This window comes from Schistocerca gregaria, chromosome 8 (assembly GCF_023897955.1).
Source record: "Schistocerca gregaria isolate iqSchGreg1 chromosome 8, iqSchGreg1.2, whole genome shotgun sequence".
NCBI classification, from domain to species: domain Eukaryota; kingdom Metazoa; phylum Arthropoda; class Insecta; order Orthoptera; family Acrididae; genus Schistocerca; species Schistocerca gregaria.
In genome coordinates this window covers 168,791,299-168,808,641 of record NC_064927.1, presented here as the reverse complement: position 1 = coordinate 168,808,641, position 17,343 = coordinate 168,791,299, and the positions used below count along the sequence as shown (strand labels likewise).

Below are 17,343 nucleotides of genomic sequence, written 5' to 3'. Positions count from 1 at the left end.
AGAAGTACAGTTTTCGAGACATTATTGTGTTTGAACTAGAATTTGGCGCAATAGGCCAAAAATAATAATAAATGATGAATGATAATGAATAATAATAAATAATAATAACCTTCCGCTACACGCTCGATTTTTTTACCTCCACTACATGCACGTGGACTGAGAGTCTGCATTACGTTTTATACCATTTTCATGAACAATTTTGACATTACAGTTGGAAAATATAATAAATTCGGATCTGGATAACATAAATAAAACAATGAATTCGTAAACAATGTATTTCAGCATCAGTAGTGTACATAAAATATTTTAACTCATAATTTACCTGTAAACCAATAAGAACATTTATTGTACTTGTTGAAATTTATGTTCATTATGTTTTTTCACTGTTTTTCCAAATGAATATTAACCAGCACTTACCTTAAGTAAATTAGTTCGGAAACCTTTTCAGAAAACTATCGTTTACAGCCTCACTGCCAGTTCGAGTAAATCACTCATGGTAGTTGCAATTTTCACTGCACTCATTGCACGGATATGCACCGACATGTTCCAGGTATACAAATTTATTGCACACATTGCAGGAAAACCTAGTCGGTCTGTTTTTTTTCCTATCACAGAAGTTGCATCTTCCTCAAGCTGTTGTTTGTGGAGGCCTAGGAAGAGCTTCAGAAGTAAGTAATCCCAAAATTTCTTTGATACGATTCTTGATGTTCACCAGTGTACTTAGATGATTGACCTTCATTGTCATTTAATCATGGAAGAGTTCTTTGACAAGAACTTTTAGACAGTCTTTTCTGGGAATTGTTGAATCTGAATTGCTCTTGTAAATTATGTATCCATTCATTCCAGCAATATTTAGAAGAGAGGAAATAATTATAAGTGACCATCTTCTGGTAATTCTTGTCACAGAGTATGTACATTTCATCTCATCAACTTTTTCCACACCAGATTTAGTCTCGCTGTAAAATGTTATTATTTCTGGCTTGCACTTTTCCGAATCACTATCAAGACTGTCATCATCATGTAAACTAGATAGTACTAGAACAACGTTGTCTTTCTTAGGTTTATATGAAACCAGTGTCATATTTTTCCTAAATGCAAAAATGCTGGATTCCAGAGGACGATCTTTTGCTACTGTCATAAATGGAGGAATTTCACGTTTATTTTTTTGGATTTTTCCAACCATTGTCAGCTTGTCATTTTCCAACAAGTCAACTGCAAGTGGAATTGATGTGAACCAGTTATCACATGTTACATTTCTGCCAGATTTGGATATGCATTTCACCATTCTTTTGATAATAGCATGAGGTTTGTTATCACAGAGATAAGGCATATCCACTTGCTTTCCACAATATATTTATAAATGGCTGGTATAGGACATCCTTGTATCTGTATGCGCAAACATTTTTACACCATATTTTGCCGGTTTTGATGGAATGTATTGTATAAATCCACATCTGTCCCTGAATGCATTCAGCATTTCATCTACTGTAACTAGTTCTGATAAACTACAATGTTTCTTGCAGTTTTCATTGAGCTGATCTATCAAGAATCGGACAGCATCTAATTTGTCTGTTTGCTTCCGATGAGCTCTTTTTCTGACATCATCAAATCTCAGACATGTCAGCAAGAAACAGAAACGGTTTATGACCATTGAAAGTCTGAAGTGCTCCACTCCAACACCATCTGCAGCCCAGAGATCTATTAAATTTGTGTGTGATGACTGTAGCATGCCCACCAAGAAAAGGAGTCCTAAACAAGCTTTGATTTCTGTAATGTTGGTGTCTGCAGCATCTCTTTCTCTGGAATATTTAGAATGGATGGTAGCAATGTAAATATTAGTGCAGCGAACAATTTCTTCTAAAATGTCATCTGTGAAGAAAAGTTGTAAACAATCAATTGGACACTTGGCATTTTTTGCTTTGCCTATGACTCCCAGTAAATGCTGGACAATAATATGTTGAGGTCTTCCTACTCTCCTGTTTTGGATTAGAGATCGATGGCTCCGTTGCATACCGTCTTTCCCAAAATTCAAGTAAAATTTTTCGATGGAATCACTTTCGTCCAGCGACTGTTCACTATCTGAATAGTGATCACTTTCGAATATTGACTCCAGATCATTACATTCTTCATTACCAAGCTCTTCGTCGAACCACTGCAAAACCTGATCGTCATTCACCGTTCTTCTGAAAAAAAAAGTGTATAATTTATTTCACTAGTTGGTGTTGGTCAATGAAACAGCTCATAATTGTATGACAGTTTGGATAATAAATACATAAAAAAGTTTCTAAATGTAACTGTCTATGTTATTATAAAGGAAGAAACCTCCTTACCTGAAATACATCGTAAAAGAACTGATGATAGAACCACACCACACGAATGCACACACACGGACTGACAGTCCGCACCTCACACGACTATTGCTTCTGGCAATAATGACTAACTTAAATTGTTGCCATAATCTGGTACAGAAGGAGCGGAAGGTAGAAAAAGTCGCTAATGGAAATCTTGAATTTATAAGTGATTGTCGATGGAAAGATAAAACTGCAGACTCACAGTCCGTAGTGCGTGTAATGGAGGGATAAAGACTAGTACGGTTTTGCAGCCGTTATCGTGCTGTAAATTGAATTTAGAACGCATTTTCTAGTGGTGGTAGGCCAATAATAATAAGTGATAATGAATAATAATAAAGAAAAGTAAGGTTTTGCATGTATTACCTTGTTGGAATTTGAATTTGGAGCCGATTTCTTCTGGAGACTTAAGTTAGTGGACATAGCACAACTGACCTATTTTCCTGCAAAAATTCAAACTTCCCGCCATATTTTCTGGAGGCTTAGGTTGGTGGACATAGCCCAGATGACCTATTTTCCCGCGAAAAGCCGCCATCTTGGATGAGGTAATTTGCTGTTGCCAAGTCTACATGACGCCATTTTGGATGACGTCAGCGCCGCTATCTTTAATAAATTTGGCAACAATGCAGCGCGTCGTAACACGAAGGTTGTCCCACTACTGACCAGATGTGGCTTAAATTCAAAGAAATAGTATCGGCAGCAACTGAGAAGTTTATACCAAATAAACTAACAAACGACGGAGCTGACCCTGCTTGGTACACAAAACCGGTTAGAACACTGTTGCAGAAACAACGAAACAAACTTGCCAAATTTAAACAGATGCCAGATCCCCAAGTTGGCGATCCTTTACAGAAGCTCGAAACTTTATGTGGAGTTCCATGCGAGATGCCTACAACAGTTTCCACAACGAAACTTAGTCTCGAAACCTGGCAGAAAATCCAAAGAGAATCTGGTCGTATGTGAAGTACGTTAGCGGCAAGAAACAATCAATGCATTCTCTGCACGATAACAATGGAGATACTATCGAAGACAGTGCTGCCGAAGCAGATTTACTTAACACAGCCTTCAGAAATGCCTTCACAAAAGAAAACGAAGTAAATATTACAGAACTCGAATCGAGAACAGCTGCCAACATGGGTAACATAGAAGTAAATATCCTCGGAGTAGTGAAGCAACTCAAATTATTTAATAAAAGAAAGGCTTCTGGTCCAGACTGTATTCCAATTATGTTCCTTTCGGAGTATGCTGATGTGTTAGCTCTATACTTAACAATGATATAAAACCGTTCGCTCGACGAAAGATCCGTACCCAAAGACTGGAAAGTTGCATTGGTGACACCAATATTCAAGAAAGGTGGTAGGAGTAATCCACTAAATTACAGACCCATATCGTTAACGTCGATATGCAGCAGTATTTTAGAACATATATTGTGTTCGACACATTATGAATTACCTCGAAGGAAACGGTCTATTGACACTCAGTCCACAAGGGTTTAGAAAACATCGTTCCTGTTAAACACAACTAGCTCTTTACTCACATGCAGTGCTGAGTGATATTGACAAGGGATTTCAGATCGATTCCTCATTCCTGGATTTCCGGAAGGCTTCTGACACTGTACCACACAAGCAGCTAGTAGTAAAACAGAAGTGATTTCAGGCGTACCCCAAGGTAGTGTTATAGGCCCTTTGCTGTTCCTTATCTATATAAACGAGATGGGAGACAATCTGAGCAGCTGTCTTCAGTTGTTTGCAGATGACGCTGTCGTTTATCGACTAATAAAGTCATCAGAAGATATAAAATAAGGTGCAAAACGATTTAGAAAAAAAATATGTGAATGGTGGCAGTTGACCTTAAATAACGAAAAGTGGGTGGTCATCCACATGAGTACTAAAAAGAAACTTACACGATAAATCAGTCTAATTTAAAACCCGTAAATTCAACTAAATACCTAGCTATTACAATTATGAACACCTTAAATGGGAAATAACATATAGAAAATGTTGTGGGGAAGGCTAACCAAAGGCTGCGTTTTATTGGCAGTACACCTAGAAAATTTATCAGACCTACTAAGGAGACTTCCTACACTACGCTTGTTCGTCATCTTTTAGAATACTGCTGGATGGTGTGGGATCCTTACCTGATGGAATACATCGAATACATCGAAAAAGTTCGAGGAAAGGCAGCACGTTTTGTATTATCGCGAAATATGGATCAGAATGTCACAGAAATGATATGGGGTTTGGGCTGGAAATTATTAAAAGAAAGGTGTTTTTCGTTGCGACGGAATCTTCTCACGAATTTCCAATACCAACTTTCTCCTCAGAATGCAAAAATATTTTGTTGACACTGACCTACATCGGGCGGAACGATCACCACGATAAAATAAGGGAAATCAGATCTCGTATGGAAAGATATAGTGTTCATTCTTTCCGCTCGCTATACTAGATTGGAATAATAGAGAATTGTGAAGGTGGTTCAATGAAGCCTCTGCCAGGCACTTAAATGTGATTTACAGAGTATCCATGTAGATGTAGATGTAGTTTACATTTACGAGCACTACAATGAGCCCTTCAGAGAGAGGCAAGACAGGTTATGTTCAACCCTACTCGATCACTGTTATGCTGTCTAGCATGACATGTGTTGTGTGTGAAGCAGGAAGTTTCTCTCCATGTCCTCCTGTGTTCTACTGCTCTCTTCATTTCCACGTAGTTACTACTTTAGCTTACAGGTGTTGTGTACTTCTGGTATAGCCTAACAAGAGCTTCAATAAGTAGCAGTAGATGGATCTGCTCTTGTTCTGCATCTGTTTATTCAGTGGTCTACGTTTTGAGTCATATGTTTGTGTATGAGAATAGTTAGTTTTATGGCAAAAATGGCTTTTGCCTTCATCTACAAAAATAAAAACTTTGTGAGGTGGCAAAATGTTCATACACATTGTGATAGGTATCTTATTCCAGGCTGCAGTAATTCCTTTTAATCACTGACTAACGTTAAAGTAACACATTACTATTTACAGTAATGCAACATGTTTAAAATGTGTTGTAATTGAGAGTATGCACTTGCTGAGGTGCACAGGGTGATGTTGCAGGGCACCATGTTTGCCATTACAGAGAAGAGTTGTATGCACTTGTGAGCCAAATGTCATACATCCCTGTCGCACTAGGGGACTGAAAATATTGCAGAGGTATTTTGATTTCAGTATAATGTCACTATAGCTTTAGTTTAGTCACCAAGTGTAAGTATGACAATGAACTGGGAATATTTGCACATACCTTCATTCCCATGTAAATGCAACAGTACATTTATTAACACAATCGTATTGGTGACTGATTCTTTATGTTAATACAAATTTTGATTACAAAACTGAGTAGTTTAACCTAAAAAAATGGTATGCAATGAATTGTGGAAGATCATGGTCGCAAATTAATTCACAGATGCATTTTGATACATAATCATAAAACATAGAATGAAAATCAAACCACATCAATCTAAGCTGCCTTATGTATCCAGTTTCATGTGGTTTGTTTTTGTATTTCATTCTATGTCTGATACTGTATCGATCCACATCAATATTTCAATTGCCAAGCAAGATCTTCCACAATACACTGTGTGCTAACCCTGAACGGTTGCCTTCATTCTAAATAGAAGCGCTTCTCTATCTGGTGAAGAAAAGTATAACTATTCTTAGAGTTTTTAAAGTTAATTTTAAAAATGACTGTGTCAAACTACAACAATTGATCAATTTGTTCTCGTGTTTTAATATAACAGTGAAAGTACATGAAGACATTACAGCTTTATAAATGGGTCTGAAGCAATAATTCGAAGTAATTGTTAGCAGGCACAAATTTGAATATGTCAATGAAATCAAAGTTATATTTATGTTAAATATTTAATCTGAGAAGGATTGGTCAATGAAACACACACAGAGAGAAAAGGCTAATTCATGCTGACAGCAGAAGCATTCATAATAGCATTGCAAAAAACGATTAAGGAGTCACTTTTTCACAACCTCATTATTTTCCCCTAGTACGACAGGGAAGTATGAAATTTGGCTCACAGGTATATTGAATCCTCCTTTATAATAGCAAGCATGGTGCCCTGCAACACCACCCTGCAACTCGACCATGTTTCAAACAGCAAGACAAACTAAAGAAAAGCCAGAGTTCAGAAGATCAAGTGAGGTGTAAGGTATATTAATGACGTCACATCGGCATGAAATTTCACCACAGTTCTACCCAACGCCACGGTAGACATGTCACTCGATGGATAGGGGCCGCCATACCTCCTCTTACCCATGTCTCACCCTTCCTCTTGACACCTCTGCGATGGAGGTCAGACCTGCAAAGCTCAGCATTAAAACCCCGCCATTTTCTTAGGGGTTATCAAACACATGAGTAATCCAGGGAACAGATAAGTAACAGACATCCAAGGGAGGTAACTGAGTCTGCCAGGGAAACTGAAGCATTGAACCATATGTAAAGATTTACAATAGTTAAAGCAGAAAAAAATTATTATACTACATACAAAGTATGATAATCACTCATACATTAAGAAACATAGTTACAAAATGAACTCATCTTGAGAAGTAATAAAAACGAAAAGAAATGTCAACTTTATTGTGAAAAGTGAAGGCAATACTGCTAAAGACCCACTGCTGATAGTCAGGTTATCCCACAAACGCTTGATTCAAACTAAATCTCATTGTAATGTGAGTGTTAATACGCTATGAATGACAATACGATGTTTCTCCATCCCATAAGTGTATTAAATGTATGAAACTTATAGATATATTTAAAAAGTAATTTAGGAATGATGGGATTCCAGACAACCTAATAAAATACAGTGAAAGACACATACCTTTCGACTGTCTCATATCATTAATGCAGCATTTAGCACAGGAGCCGTCCAAAAAACTAAAAATCAATAATGTCAACCCAATTTACAACAAAGATAACTAATCTGACGTTAGTAATAACAGACTATATCAAAGATCCTTCTTTTTAAGAACAAATAGGTAAGTTTATGTATTAAATGCCGCCATTCTTTAAAACAAAAGACGTATGATGATTAATGGAAAAGTGGTTTTAAATAGGTCAATTCACACAGTTGTCTATAACTTTTTAAATTTGGTTATTAATTCTTCTTCTTTTTCTTTTGTTTCACCCTCTTTTGGGTACGCTGGATCAATCATTTCTTTGTGTGTTGTTCTTTTCTTTGGACCCAGTGTTTGTTCATTCTTTCTGATCTTCTTTTCCTCTCTTCTTCTGAGATGAAGGGTTTGGACTTTTGTGTAGACTTGTCTTGTAGAGTTGTTATTAATTCAGTATACAACAATGAATTAAATTGTGGCCTGTGTCAGTTCTGTTGAAGGAATTTGATGTCACTAACCACAATTAACTGCTCAGAAAGAATATTGCTGTGGGATTTGTGGAGTAGCAGATGACTCATTCATGTACCATCTGTACTGGTACAGCATACACTTTGAGTTTCGTTAACAGCATGCTGGAGAGTCTCTAGCTTCATTTTTGCACACATAAGCTATATTTTGTAACATAAATATCCTACAACAGTAATCAATGTAATATATCTTAAGAGGTAATAGAGAGCAAAGTACATGTAACCAAACCACAGCAAATGATGTTTGTTATTGGTCTATAAAAACCGACAGCATTGTGAATGTTGAGCTCTGCCTCACTGACTCTGAAGCCGATTACACCCTATATCTTCTTGGGTGTCATTCTTTATGTAAGTAATTATTATTATTGAAATAATAATGGAGTTGGTTTAAAAATGTGTCTTGTTACTGAATTAAAGTTACTCTTGCTGTCAGTACAATGGTTTTTGAATAAATGTAATTTATATCATTCCTTATAAACGGTATCGATTCGTAATTTTAAACAAGTCATTGCTGACCACCGTTTTGTTAACTTTTCTTAGTACTTCTAAGATACAGCTTGCCAAATTTTGTGAAAGAAAAGTGTGACTGTTTTTCAGGTTCAAATGGTTCAAATGGCTCTGAGCACTATGTGGCCTAACTTTGGAGGTCATCAGTCGCCTAGAGCTTAGAACTAATTAAACGTAACTAACCTAAGGACATCACACACATCCATGCCCGAGGCAGGATTTGAAACTGCATCGTAGCGGTCGCCTGGCTCCAGACTGCAACGCCCAGATCTGTACGGCCACCCCGGCTGGCCTGCTTTTCAGGTTAAATTCATTTCTCCAGTTTATCATTTTGAAAATTTCAAAACGAATAGATACCACTCATGATGACGGTAGCTATGAATATGAATATCACTGAAAGAGAATTTCAAGTAAATAAAGACTTTATTAAAACAATTAAAAGCATATACAAGCCATTGAACATTGCATTCTAGCAAAAGCTGAATGGAACATTACTTTTTATCTATTTTTGGCCATCTCAACGTGAATATCATTTAGAAAAGGGTGGGAACTACAGATGTTGCAGCATAGAAGACAAACAACAGAAGTTGTATAGAAGATACATCATCATTTGCCAGTGACACCAGTCTGTCTGTTAAAGAAATGAACAAAAGTGACTAACAGGAAAGTCTCACAGTAGAAACACCTGACATGAGCAAATGATCTTGGAATAAAAGAATGATTATGAACAGTAAAAAACAGTTTTAATAGACTTCAGTCATAAAACGAACTAACTAGGATCCAACATAATAGTAGAACTTCAACACAATAAGGTAGAACTAACGCCCATACCAACTTTTTAGAAATACAACTGAATTAACGTTTAAGATCGGAGAATCATACAAAATTGTTAAACAAAAAATAAGTCTGTATTGTTATCTTGTAAGTACATTAATAGATTCATGTGATATTGAATCAATGTTATGTGTCTACTTTCGATTCATTCATAGCATATGAAAATATATCAGTGTTTTGGGTGAGACTAGTCTGGCTAAGCTCCCATATATATTTCAAATAGAGCGACTAGAATAATGAAAGGGGCGAAACATAGAGAATCATTTTTTCAAGCAATTTGGAATAATGGCCATTTGCCTGTATTTATGAAAGTCCTTTTTCCTGAATGCACACAAGGAATTCTCTGAGTTTAACAGTCAAGTCTACAGATACAAGCAGAGACAATATTTATATAGAAAAGCAAAAGCCATGAGTAAAAATGTGCTTATTTTCAGGTAAAAATTCTGTTTGATGCATTATTTGAGGAAGTAAATAGAATATCAGAACTCCAGATACTTAAAAACGAAATAAAATTGTTCATTCATATCTGATTCTATCGTATTCACGAGTACACATATCATCAGCATCTCATGTGTCTTGTTATCATCGTTAAAGTGAAATGAAGTGCTTATGTTAAAAAATAAATGTATTTGCACAAACACAATTTGGTGCCCTTCATGTTGTGTGCAAGAATAATTTACATATAACTGTGAATTTTCTTACATGTTGTTATCTATGGCAAATGATATATATTTTGGAAGCCTTAATAAATTGGAGTAAACTAATCCTGCAGAATATGATTCCAAAGTGGTTAGCAACTTCATATTTAAAAGTGATAATGTAAACTTTTAATGAAGCGTATCCTATAAATTACAAGAATGATTGCAAGCAGAAATCCCCTACTAAAACTAAAGATCTATGGAATTGATATAAAGCCCAAATAAATAAGTATCTTGTGCAATGGTAGATCATGAAACTGTAGTGCTTATAATGAAATGTACACAACATTAAGAATGAATCATGAATGGGAAATCAATTTAGCTAACTGGAAAGCAGATTATTAACGTATTCTTAATTGACCAAACATATATAATGCAGTATGATATGTCATTAAAACAAAGAAAGCTGTCAAAAGATAACCAGTTCTATTTTGATGCCACAGGATGTATTAAACAGACATTTTCCATCATCTTCTAAGAAATCAACTTAGAGGAAGATTTGAACAAATCTGAAGCACAACTGCAAAATATGGACAATTATGCAAATGGTAGTTTTAGATGGACTAATGTAAGTCATGGACAAGTCAATGACTCAATAGAAAAATAAGTGGTATATAGTTTAAGGCAAATGAATTGCAGGTAAATGACACAAAAGTTGAAGACATGTTGTTCAGTCCAATTAAATATGTTGAAACTGGAAAAAATTCAGTAAAACTTCCCGGTTTTCATACTGAGGATACTCATACAAACTATACAAGACTCTCTTCGGTAGCATACCTGTTGCACAGGTGTAGAGGTCATATTAGTAAAATATGCATACATTGTATTTGTCCATTCACTTATGACCCTCGTAATTATTCTGTAGGGAACTTCCACTGGTGCAAAAAAATATTTAAATTCCAAAAAAATCTGTTACATTTACTACATGACTTGCACCCAAAGATACTTGCATGAATTACTGTAAGGAACTTAGTATTATGGCAGTACGAAGTTTACATTCCTAGACATTAGCCACCCATCCCAGGCGTGGACATGTGGCACTATATCTATGGCTTGATGACTTGTTTGGCAAAATTGTAATGAATCATATACTTAAAATTTCCTTGTTAATCAGTCTACCTATTAGTGAAAATTATATCAAGGTATCTTCAGTAATTTTTGAGATTAGCCTTCAGCTATGAACAGAAAAATGTTATATGGGGTTTTAATCTGTAATATTTATTGACACAGTTGTTTGGTCTATTCGAAGAAAAATATCAATTTAATCTTCAGGTGGTAGTACGTCAACATGGCGCAAGACATGCACACACAATTGTTGTGGTGAACCACTGGCATGGACCACACACGTCTGAATGTTGAGTTCATGAAGATAAGCAATTAATTCTACATTAACTGTCAATTAAATTAATATTACACCATAAGGAAGTTAATTATAGCCTATTTCATATTATTTATTGAAGGGTCCCTCATTCCAAAGCATTTCTCGAAAAACAAAACAGGAAAGTAACTTAATGGCTTGTTTCTGTGTGCTTCAGATGTAGGTTTACATACCAATTTAAGATGTTTGGATAAATATAAAGTGAAGAATTTAGGTTGTTTTCTTTACACATATATTTAGTTGTGCCACATCTACTCAGGGAATTAAAGGTTCTATCTTTTTTTTTTCTTTTCATAACCTGTGAAATCCAAGTAGTGCATACACAATCTTAGGCCTAATTTTTTGGGTATACAAGTTTTGAGTTTTAACATTATTTTAAGGATATTAAGTTACTTTAGTAACAGTATATACATATATTAGTGTTACACATAACTTTAGTGACTCTTATGATCTATAATTAATAGAATATTACTGTTATTGTCTAGCTAATTTTGTAAAAATGTTGTAAACAACCACAAGCTGCCATAGAGAAGTTAGTTCTGGTATTCTCTGCAGCTGTTACGGAAGATCGTTACACTGGATGGGACGGGTGAATGTAGTGCCATGGGAATTGGGGAAATAAAGGAGTCTCTTCCATGGTATTATTGAGTATGTTCAAGGGATAGGATAATAGCTGAACAGGACAGGAAGATTAACGCTCTTAATGCTGAACTGGATAGTGCTAGGGAGGAATTGATGAGATTAAGAGGGGAGAAGGATGAAGAAAGAAGAGACATGGTAGCAAGGACCAGATTTACCTTGCTACTTCAGTTAACTAAGGAAGATGCTCAGGTAAAGGTAAGTGTAGTTAACTCTCAACATACAAAAGTAGGAGGGCAGTTCTGTTGTTAGGTAGTAACCATGAAAGAGATCTTGCAGAAAAAAATTAGGTGAAATGTACCATGTCACAAGTTTTTTCAGGCCCAGTGTCGAATGATAGAGAATGTAGGATTAATGTGCACAGCAAGGTCATGTTGTTATAGTGGGTGGAGCAGGAAACAATATTGATATGGATCAGAGCTACAATATTGAGTGTGACCTGGTAAAAATAGCATCTGCAACGAGCATTACAAATATTGGCTTGGTTCCTTCTTTCATGCAGTATGATTGGCCCCAATTGAACAGCTCTTTCAGGAGGGTCATAAAAACCAGTGAAAATAATTTTAATATCTCACAAGATTCTCATAAAATAACAGCGAAAAGTAATGTTACTATATTGCATAAGTATATAAGGGGATTAAAAAGCAAAGTAGATGAGCTTGTTTGTTTAGAAGATTTAAAACCTGAGAGTGGAATGTATGTACATGCCTGTCTGAACATCATGTAGTCACAGATATGGAAAAGGTAAAAATGTAGGTGGATATAAACTTTCAGAACATGATAGTAGACACACTACAGAGAGAATAGGAGCTGCCATAATGTTGAAATTTATCATAGTGTGAAAAATTTTAAAACCAAAAAATTTTGTGTAGAGCAATATACAGAAACATGCATGTGAACTTAAACTAAATAATGGTACTTCTATAATTATAGCTGTGTATATATAGACAGAGGGAAGCAAATTATTGTTTTTGGGGATTTCAATGTAGATTTTCGGAAAGTGTCCAATGGAAACCTTGACCTTGAAGTATTACTTGGTTCTTTCAATTCTATGTGAGCTATTCATTATCCTACTTATGCTGTACAGGAATGCAGCACACTGGTAGATAATGTTTTTATACATCAAGGTAAATATAATCAAATAAAAAATTTTTCTTTTAAGAATGGTCCATCTAGTCATTATGCACAGCTAATTACAGTATATGGCATACAGTAATGTAAAACAGTCCCCCAAAATAATGTATTCAATTAATGATTTAACAACTGCAGATTTTAGGATACTTTTCAATAGGAACTTGATGCTGATTTAAAATTTAACCTATTTCACGATATCCCTAAGAAAACAGTGAAACATAGTTGTAAGAGACCATCTGAAACACCAACGTCCACTAAAGGGATAAAAATATCTTGTAAACAAAAAAGGGAAATGTATCTTATAGCTAGAAGAAGCAATGCTGCAGAAACAGTCAAACATTAAAGAAACCACTGCACTATATTAAGAAAAGTTATTAAAAAGTCCAGAAGTTATATCTAATATTAACACAACTGATAATAAAATGAAAACAATTCAGAAAATTATTACAAGGGAAACAGGCCTACGAAGAGCACAGCTCGGGTTACACTAGCAAGTTATAGCAGCAACTTACTTGCGCGGAGGAATTTGCCCCGCGATTTGCGAGTGTAAACATATCGCCAGTTAGACTTGCGACCGTACCAATTTATTGCGGAAGTGACCTGCAGCACGTTTTCCGCTACCAGTGTGAGCACCACGCAAGAAGTATCTGCAAGTAACTTGCAGCTTTTAGGATGTATTTCTATTTCCTGCAAGTAGGAAGCGCAAGTTACAGTAGGTATTTCGTCTTCATAACACTCATATTTTACTTAATGTGGTGACTTAATTTTATGCAAACATCTTACGTATTATATGCAAACAAGTTTCAGAAATGGAGGAGAAACGGGAATGGATGAAGCAAGATACAGAACATTTTCTTGAAGCCGTGTAGAGCTACCCCGAAATACGGAATAGAGTGAAGAAGATGAGCTCATTAAATGAAATCTCGTCGATATTCGACACATCTGTGAAAGAAGTACAGAGAAATTGCATAAGTTGATGAAGACACAACCCCTTTGCCACCTGTCCACCACCTTCTTGGTTTTGGAACCTAGAGAAAGACGATGTGTAATTATTACATGTTCTAGTTAAGAAGCTTGTCACTTTCCATTTTATGAGCATTAGAAAAACATTTTTATAAGCATATCATTCTGCAAAACGCAGTTTATTTCAATAAAAATTTAATTTCATTGTTGTGTTTTCGCATACCTACAAATAATTTTCCCTTTTCAAAACGTCAAAAGTGGCTCCAAATATCGTGCTGACGGGAATATGAAACAAGTACATTAGGGACTTGTATGAGTCCCCTACAAAGAAAAGATTTCAAAATTCAATTTTTTTGGTTGTATGTTTCACATAAATAGATGAAATGCTTATTTTATTCGTAGCTCACCTGTATCTATAAATAGTAGAGTGACTAGCAAACGTTCCTTTGCTGAAATAGCATTACGGATATGACGGGCGCTATTAACGTCAACAAATACTCCAGATCGTTTGAGGACATTCTGCAAAAGTTTTTAAAAGTATCCATGCTCTCGATACTAAGTCCTTGCAAAAGATTATTATAGGCACCGTTATGCGATCTTCTTATTATCCACTCTCTAACCCAAATACTTCTCTTTTTCTTTTTCACGTTTTTCGTTACAATTACAAGTGCTGCAGCATATATCACCCGTCTACTTGTCATTTTATACTTCGGCTGACACTCGTAGTGGTACTGAAAGCATATGTAAACAGTATCAGCAAGTTGTTGACGCAAGTTTCTTGCCAAAGTACTTGCGGAAGAATCTTGCTTAATTCTTGCGCTGCTGTGTAAACACAGCTGCAAGCGGCTCGCAGTAACTTGCAGCAATAACTTCTGCAAGCAACTTGCTAGTGTAAACCCAGAATTAGTTAATTATTGAAAATATATTAATGTAGCCTGTAAAGTCTAATGTATGAACATAAATTAGTTTTATAATTATACGTGTACGTTAACTTTGATGACACCGATTGCATGTAAACGCTCAAAGATGAATAAATCTGTTCTATTCTGTAGTTGTATAGGATGAGATATGAGGATGCTAATAAATTTGAACTGCAGGAAAAGTTATATTTAAGCAACTGTGACCTGTCAGAACCCTGCCTAACTCTAAGAATAAAATGAGATCAGATAGAAGCTTTCTTTTCTGATGTCTTTACAGTGTTTACATTTCCAAGTTGGTTACCACAAATTATGGTGAAAACGTGCATGTCAAGTTTTTAACGCCGATGGAAGTTTGGCGTCAGGTGTACCAAACTGTTTTGTTATGACAACGCAAGCATGTTTGGCAACACTGACTAGTCGTCACGCGTGTGTTTATTTGATTGACATTGCTGTCAGAAGCAAAAACTGTTTGGGTCATAGTACAGGACTGGAAAACATACCGTTTGATACATTGTTGGTGAATTAAATATGGTAAGAGTAGTCATACAAAACAATGTCTCTACAATGTACTGTGTCGGGTGATTGTTAACTACATACATGATAAATTACAATTGTTAAAGTATACACGGTGTTGTGGATTTTAGGAAAAAGGCGAAAAAAGTAAAGAAAGATTTGGAAGGGGGTAAACCATTACCAAAAAATATTATTCGTCAGAAAAGACGACTTAATGTTGGGACAAACTTTGTATTTGATGTTATGTATATATTCCTTCATCCAAGAATCACCTCGTAATGATAAAGTGTATGGTTTGTCATCACAAAAAATGAAAAGAAATAGCGCCAGTGTGCGTACTCTCAGAATGCATATAAATTTTTGTAAAGTACCAAACGTAATGTGTCCATGCTTGTATGTCACCTTAGGTAGTTGCCTGAGCTCTTCGAGTCCATTCTGTCGAGTGTGCACAGTGAGGTGCTTATAAAACGTCCATTTATTGTTAATTCCATTCGCGAAAAAAAAAAGAAACCGCTAGTGTTGTTGTGTGTGTGTTTTAGATGGCGCAAATGAGTGCGTTTCCGGAGGAATGGATGTAAGACTACATGTAATTTATTTGAGTTTCCGTATCATATAATATGATGGTTAAACACAAAATAAACTATTCGTTTATAACTATGTGTTACAGTTTTTATACCGTTTCAGGACCAAAATGAACATCCAAAGCCATGGGAGAAACCTTGGACGCCTGACGATTTACGACGGAATAGTACATGCTGGTCGTTAGCAGGTGACGCAGGTCTACTCAAATATCTACAAGAATTCTCGCAGGTACTTTGAATCTGTAAATAATACAGCAAGGTACATTCCTAAACGAAAATGTTGCATAAGATTTGAGTAAAAATCTAGTGTGCCCATTGCTATTATTGTGCTTTTCCCTATGCCTAAGGTTTGCATGTTAGCAGTACCAATAACAAAGTATGGTAGGTCTTAATGTTTTTGATGATTACTTTATATGTAGAAGATTGCACAGTATAATTGTTGTATGTTTACCTGTAGTGTTGTAGTTGTTTCATTTTTGTGATGTGGATATCATGAATGTATTCAAGGTTTAATTGAGCAATACCAGTTACTTACTCTGTATAAGATTACAAATTTTTTTCATGATGTACTGCTACTGAGCTTTGGAGTTACTGAGTGGGGTAGGGGTTTTCTCATTTGTCATGTAACCAGCAGCTATGTGGTCCTGGATATGTGTCTTCTAGAGTATTTATTTCTAAGATTCTGTCAACCATCTCAATTAAAGCTACTTGGGGAACAGCTGAGTCAATGAGTCAAACATGCATATCCCGTAATCCAAAGACTGCAGATGAAACAGGAAAAAAAAAAAAAGATTTTTGATAGTGAATCCAGATAAATAACAACATACAACAAAAGTAGCTGAATGAATGTGAAAAACTCTGTGTAGGATAAGTGTATGCCCTCAAGCTTTTCAGTTTGGATTTGGAACAAATGGGATTTGCCTCTCGGATTTTTCTATGTTGGTAAAATGTTGTTGACAATGGAACATGCAGACTAGTGCACACCTTCTGTATGGGTTCAACTGGAAAGTGTTTCTTTGCTTAATGTTTGGTGCAACAGTAGACCTACTGCAGTTGCAGTTGAATGAGTGTGTCGATATTGTTATCCACTAATTCCTTAACAAAGCATAGGCCATGTGCAGAGATTTCAAGATTATGGTTCTGAACAATACCTTGCATGAAGTTGAGGAACAGATATTTCAGATAATTCTGATTGTTGTTTTGTGTGCCAAGAATATTCTTTGTATTACTTAGTATTGCTTCAAAATATAATACCAGTGGACATAATATGATAAAATGTGGAAAGTTAATCAGCTTTCCCATTTCAATGTCAGTGACAGGTGATATATTTGTATAGTGAAGACAGCAGCATTCAGTTTCAGAATAGTTTGGTACTCCCAACAAAACATTTCTTCGTATGCCTGAAGAATTAAAAAGGTTTGAAATATGAGT

The 17,343-nt window shown here is 35.6% G+C and overlaps 2 protein-coding genes across 3 annotated transcripts in view; one reads left to right on the top strand and one right to left on the bottom strand.

Annotated features, from left to right (window-relative positions):
* Positions 1–745: 745 nt before the first annotated feature.
* Positions 746–1,330, bottom strand: LOC126285099 (uncharacterized). The gene has a single exon (XM_049984424.1). The coding sequence runs from the start codon at positions 1,328–1,330 to the stop codon at positions 746–748; it is 585 nt and encodes a 194-aa protein (XP_049840381.1).
* A 13,626-nt stretch (positions 1,331–14,956) lies between these two features.
* The window catches only part of LOC126284873 (WASH complex subunit 2), a 204,574-nt gene continuing 202,187 nt past the window's right edge, over positions 14,957–17,343 (top strand). The window contains exons 1-2 of one of the 2 annotated variants that reach the window (XM_049984113.1): positions 14,957–15,349; positions 16,016–16,141. In XM_049984113.1, the coding sequence (XP_049840070.1) occupies positions 15,347–15,349; positions 16,016–16,141 (129 nt within the window). In that variant the 5' untranslated portion in view covers positions 14,957–15,346. The remainder of the gene's footprint in view (positions 15,350–16,015; positions 16,142–17,343) is intronic. The other variant, XM_049984112.1, reaches the window with a different exon arrangement.

Excerpts from the sequence above, each read along its gene's own strand:
- LOC126285099 (XM_049984424.1), bottom strand. The coding sequence starts at position 1,330 with ATGCCTTATCTCTGTGATAACAAACCTCATGCTATTATCAAAAGAATG.